Source organism: Rhinopithecus bieti, unplaced genomic scaffold, assembly GCF_001698545.2.
Source record: "Rhinopithecus bieti isolate Rb0 unplaced genomic scaffold, ASM169854v2 scaffold_24392, whole genome shotgun sequence".
Taxonomy (NCBI): Eukaryota; Metazoa; Chordata; class Mammalia; order Primates; family Cercopithecidae; genus Rhinopithecus; species Rhinopithecus bieti.
In genome coordinates, this window is record NW_016812542.1 from 4,259,641 (window position 1) to 4,266,011 (window position 6,371).

The 6,371-nt window shown below is 42.0% G+C and overlaps 1 protein-coding gene across 2 annotated transcripts in view; it reads left to right on the forward strand.

Moving 5' to 3' along the window:
* The window catches only part of IPO9 (importin 9), a 58,412-nt gene that overhangs the window by 35,814 nt on the left and 16,227 nt on the right, over positions 1 to 6,371 (forward strand). For both annotated transcript variants that reach the window (XM_017896477.1, XM_017896478.1), the window contains exon 14: positions 2,247 to 2,406. In XM_017896477.1, coding sequence (XP_017751966.1) covers positions 2,247 to 2,406 — 160 coding nt within the window. The remainder of the gene's footprint in view (positions 1 to 2,246; positions 2,407 to 6,371) is intronic.

Here is a 6,371-nt window from a genome sequence, read left to right on the forward strand (position 1 = left end):
AAAAAAAAACAGTGAAAGCAAGGCTGGTCTTGGTGGCTCATGCCTGTAACTCTAGCACTTTGGGAGGCTGAGGTGGGCAGATCATGAGGTCAGGAGTTCCAAGACCAGCCTGGCTAACATGGTGTAGCCCCATCTCTACTGAGAAATACAGAAATTAGGTGGGCATGGTGGCACGCATCTGTAATCCCAGCTACTCATGAGGCTGAAGTAGGAGAATTGCTATAAACCCAGGAGGCGGAGGTTGCAGTGAGCCGAGATCATGCTACTGCACTCCAGCCTGGGCAACAGAGCGAGACTCCATCTCAAAAAAAAAGAAAGAATGAAGGTGAAAAAACTAATATCTCTGTATTACTTTGAAAATAGTTTTAACTTTAGGGAATTTCTGGACCATCCTTTGGGAACTGCTTCTGTACATTATATAAAGTTATAAACAGTTTTTCACTTACAGTGGTTGGACTTAACGATTTTTCAACTTTACAGTGATGCCAAAGCAATATGCATTTAGTAGAAATCGTATTTCAAGTACCCTTACAACCATTCTGTTTTCACTTTCAGTACAGTATTCAATACATTATATGAGATATCCAACCCTTGATTATAAAATAGGCTTTGTGTTAGATGAGTTTGCCCAACTTTACACTAATGTAAGTGTCCTGAGCATGTTTAAGGTAGGCTTGGTTAAGCTGTGATGTTCAGTATTAAATTTAAATGCATTTTTAACTTACAGTATTTTCAACTTATGATGGGTTTATTAGGAAGTAACCCCATCATACGCAGAGGAGCATCTGTATTGTGTAATTGTTTGGCACAGTTTATTAGGTTCTGTTCAATGTTTTCTGTCAACAGGATGTTTATTGTGTGAGTAACCAAGTTAAGCCCTGTGACAAGCTGAATAAGAATAGTCTGTCCTCAGCAGCTTATAGTAAACAAGGGTAGTAATCCTTAAATTAGTGGCTAGACTATCAAACAATATATATAACATGTAAGAACACTAAAGACAGAATTACTGTGGCACAGAGATAGTTAGAATTGCTTCAGCCTAAGAGATGAATAAATAAGTAATGCAAGGAGGTGAATATGTTGGCTTGCACTATGAACAAGGCAGAGAGCTGGGAGAGTAAGATGTAAGTTGCTAAGGAGGGATGTGTACTTGAGTTTGGAAACCATAAAGGGAAATCATAGGTAATGCTAGAGTCACTGATCTTAGGGAGCCTTGAATAACCTGATGACTAGGGTAATCTTTATTTGGTGGACTATGGAATTCATTGACAGATTTTAAATAGAAGAATGACATGATCAGAGCTATAATTAAAGTTTTAAGAGTGGTCCAGGGCCGCGCGGTGGCTCATGCCTGCACTTTGGGAGGCCGAGGTGGGTAGATCACTTGAGGTCAGGAGTTCGAGACCAGCCTGACCAACATGGTGAAACCCTGTCTCTACTAAAAATACAAAAAGTAGCCAGGCGTGGTGGCATGCACCTGTAATCCCAGCTACTCCGGAGGCTGAGGCAGGAGAATCGCTTGAACCCGGGAGGTGGAGTTTGTGGTAAGCTGAGATCACGCTCTTGTACTCCAGCCTGGGCAACAAGAGCGAAACTCCACCTCCAAAAAAAAAAAAAAGATTAACTAGTAGTGCAGGTAAGGAATAATGAGAGCTCGGGGTGAGGACTGGGGTGGTAAAATCCTTTTAGTCCAATAGTATTCAAGATCTACTTTGCTCGCAAGAGTCAAGGGAAAACTGGGAAATTGATTTTGTACCACAGGTCACACATTTGCTTTCATCATACAAGGTTACGCTTTTTCTCTCAAATAAGTTGTACATATTATGTAGCATCCATTTACTTCTAAAAAATTGAGGAATGGAGGGCCGGGCGTGGTGGCTCACGCCTGTAATCCCAGCACTTTGGGAAGCTGAGGCGGGCAGATCACTTGAGGTCCAGAGTTTTAGACCAGCCTGGCCAACATGGCGAAACGCCATCTCTACTAAAAATACAAAAAATTAGCCAGGCGTGGTGGCAGGTGCCTGTGATCCCAGCTATTCAGGAGGCTGAGGCGGGAGAATTGCTTGAACCTGGGGGGACGGAGGTTGCAGTGAGCCGAGATTGCGCCATTGCACTCCAGCCTGGGTGACAGAGTGAGACTCCATCTCAAAAAAAAAAAAAAAAAATCGGAATGAATGTGGGAAATAGAAAGGACAAGTAATAGGAATTTTCATTTCCAGCCCCTAATTGCTCTGTCTTTCTCCCAGTGTCTCCTTTCCTCTTGGGCCGGGCACTTTGGGCTGCCAGTCGGTTCACTGTTGCTATGTCCCCTGAACTGATCCAGCAGTTCCTACAGGCAACAGTTAGTGGTCTTCACGAGACACAGCCCCCGTCAGTTCGAATTTCTGCAGTGAGAGCCATCTGGGGGTGAGTATGCTACCCTAGGGTGATAACTATCTTAAGGGAAAGTTGCTCAGGTTAGATATACCAAATCACAGTTTTCCAATGAATTATGTTGCTTGGAAATCCCTGCTAATGATCTCCTTCAGGGTGAATGTTGGAAGGACAGGGAAAGAAACCATGCTAGGGACATGGATTTTATGAGTCCAGAAGATGTCCTGTTTCTTTCTGCTCCTCTTCCTCTTTAAATTCACTCCAGTTCTGGAATCATCTCTTAATGGTAAAGAACCTGAGGCTTGGAGAGAAAAATGTTTTGCACAGGGTTGCACAATTGATGAATGATAGAAGCAGGATTAGAGTCCACATCATTTTGTTGGTTGATTATATTTATATTAGAAACCAAATCTGGGATAATGTGACCTAGAAACACTGCTTATTTTTTCCCAGTTTTACTGTCTTTTTTAAGGCTAGTGTTACTAATGGATCAAAAGTCATTTATTTATATTCCTACACAGACTAGAAGGACCATTGTTGTTTTAAGGAATATTTTAGTCTCAAACTTAAACATCTCAACTGAATCCTAAAACTACCAACACAAAATTTATTTTCCATGTGCCTGCTCTGTCATACCTTTTAAGGCAGAGGAGTACCTTTTGAGATGCCGTGTTATGTGTCATTAGAAAGCATTCAAGAACTGCCTGCTTTAATTAAATGCTTAATGTTATGACCATAAACAGAGTCCCATCTTTTTCTGCTTCAATCTAGGTGAAGCAGATCTTTGGCTCTAAAATAATTAGAAGTATTATCTTAAGAGGCAAACTAAGTATAGCTTTTCAGAAAGCTCTAAGACCATTGTAAAAGTCTGAGAAGAGAGAGCCCTGGCTGCTTAAGTCATGAATATTATTTTAAGGGTTTTTCTGAGTGTGTACCTGTGGTCACTGCCTGTATAGCTTCTGACCTTTGTGAAACTTGATTCCATTGGAGAATTACCCACTTTGTGTTGTAATTTTATGGAAATGTTTGCAGCTGCAAGCTGTGAGAGGCGTTTGGTATGAATGTGAAAGTACTTTGGGTAAAATAAGCCCATTACTTTCCAGAGTGTGTTAGGTAGACAGCAGTACCTATCAGGCATACTTATCGACCTTGATTCTCTCTGGGAGAGATTAGAGTACAAAGAACTTTCATTCTCTGTTATATATATAAAACATTTTGTTTGTTTCAACAAGTTTATATTACTTTTATAATCAGAAGAACTGTGAAGAAAACTTTTATTTTTAATGTTCATATCTCTTGGACCACATGGGTAGTGGTTTAGTGGTTTTCTTGAGAGATGTAACAGGTCTCTCTGAAGGATGACAAAAGCTATGGATATTCAGACCAGAGAAATGGACACTCATATGTGTTTAGAAAATTTTATGTTCGTTGTCAAACACTGAATTCCTTGAAGCCTATCTGTGGATCCAGGTTAAGACCTGTCCTATGAATGGATCGTTAGCTATCTTTCAATAAAGAGTTTCCATTTGGTCATTTCCTGTTTAGTTTACTAGCCAGTTGCATACTGGCTTACATCCCTGTCATGTTACTGGAACTGTTTTTCTTTTTTTTTCTTTTCTTTTTTTTTTTTTGAGACAGAGTTTCGCTCTTGTTGCCCAGGCTGGAATGCAATGGCACGATCTCAGCTCAACGCAACCTCCACCTCCTGGGTTCAAGCAATTCTCCTGCTTCAGCCTCCCCAGCAGCTGGGATTACAGGCATGTGCCGCCACACCCGGCTAATTTTGTATTTTTAGTAGAGATAGGGTTTCTCCATGTTGGTCAGGCTGGTCTCAAACTCCCAACCTCAGGTGATCCGCCCACCCCCACCTTCCAAAGTGCTGGGATTATAGACGTGAGCGACCGCGCCCAGCCTGCAGCTGTCTTTTCTAATGTCACTAGTAACCTTTTAATGATCAGCATTCCACCGTTGCTTTGCTTTTTTTCCTTAGCCCCAGTTTTAATTTATTCCTTCATGTCATAGTTTATGTATCATTGCAAACTCCCTTAAATAATCTCTGAAACAAGATACTGATTGACAAATAATTATACTTGTTTCACATTTTTTAACTCAAATTTATGTCATACTTTCTCCTGAGCTACAAACTAATGTATTCATTGCTTACTATCCATACCAGGATAGATATCTTACAAGTACCTGAAAATCAACACATTTACTACTGAGCTTGTTACCACCTTCAGGCCTGTCCTACCAGTATTTTCCTTTTTATTAAAGGTAGAAATCTTGTAACTTTAGATCTTGAACTTAAAGATCTTGAATTCCCTGTTTTAATGAAGATAGAGATCTCAGATATTTGCCTTTTAGATCTTGGTTCCTTGGCCTCTCATCTCTTCCTTCCCATCTTCCCTTGCTACTACCCTGATTGTGCTATTTCTCTTCCTTGAATTACGCAGCAGCTTCCTGATTGATCTATCTGCAGCCTCACACTTCTGCAGACCATATTATTTGAGCTGTCAAGTTGATCTTTCTAAAATAGAAAATTGATTTTCTTGCTCCTGCTGTTAAAATCATTCATGACGGCCAGGCGCGGTGGCTCACGCCTGTAATGCCAGCACTTTGGGAGGCCGAGGCGGGCGGATCACAAGGTCAGGAGATCGAAACTATCCTGGCCAATGTGGTGAAACCCCATCTCTACTAAAAATACGAAAAAAATTAGCTGGGTGTGGTGGTGCATGCCTGTAGTCCCAGCTATTCAGGAGGCTGAGGCAGGAGAATCACTTGAACCCAGGAGGTGGAGGTTGCAGTGAGCCAAGATCATGGCACTGCACTCCAGCCTGGCAACAGAGTGAGACTCCATCTCAAAAAAAAAAAAAAAAAAAAAAAAAATCATTCGTGGCTCCCAGTTATTCTCTTCAAACTTGAGATAGAGGTACTTCAGAAGAAAGTCGTATTATATCAGGCAGTATAGGAAGCCACAGGATAAATATATAATATTTTCCTGGGACATCAGTTTCCCCTGGAGACTTTAGGGTAAAGAGAAGATTAGGTGTTAGGAGTAACACAAGTTAAAGAAACACCGACTTCCAAAATAAAGTCCAACCTCTTTTAGCATGGCATACAAGATCCAGTATGATGTAGACAGATGATGCAAACTCTATGATTTACCATACTGTACAGTTTCAAGTTCATTAGAGGGGCAAAGTAACTATAAACCCTTAGAATAGAAGTGGGAAATGGAGGGAGGGAGAGGACAGATAAATGCTGGTCGAGGGATGGATCCAAAAGCTAGTCTAAGGAGTTGAGAACTGACCAAAGCCAGGTTCCACATCAGCTCTTTAGGAGAAGTTTGGTCAGAGCAGGGTAGTATTGGAATCAAACATTATGAACTAAAAATCAAAAAGTCTGTGGACAGATCTGAGATTAAAGCCCACAGTTTCACTGGTCATTGTGGACCTTGGAAAGCCGACATAAATAATACGGTTATAAGACATTTAAAGTAAAACATTTAAGTTAAGAAAAAAACATTTATTGGCTGGGTACAGTGCTCACGCCTGTAATCTCAGCACTTTGGGAGGCCAAGGCAGGCAGATCACCTGAGGTCAGGAGTTCAAGACCACCCTGGCCAACACGGTGAAACCCAATCGCTACGAAAAATGCAAAAATTAGCTGGGCGTGGTGGCGGGTGCCCGTATTCCCAGTATTCCCAGCTACTCGGGAGGCTGAGGCAGGAGAGTCGCTTGAACCTGGGAGGCAGAGGTTGCAGGGAGCCGAGATCATGCCACTACGCTCCAGCCTGGGGAACAGAGTGAGATTCCATCTCAAAAAAGAAAGAAAGAGAAGAGGGCCGGGCGCGGTGGTTCAAGCCTGTAATCCCAGCACTTTGGGAGGCCGAGACGGGTGGATCACGAGGTCAGGAGATCGAGACCATCCTGGCTAACACGGTGAAACCCCGTCTCTACTAAAAAATACAAAAAACTAGCCGGGCGAGGTGGCGGCAC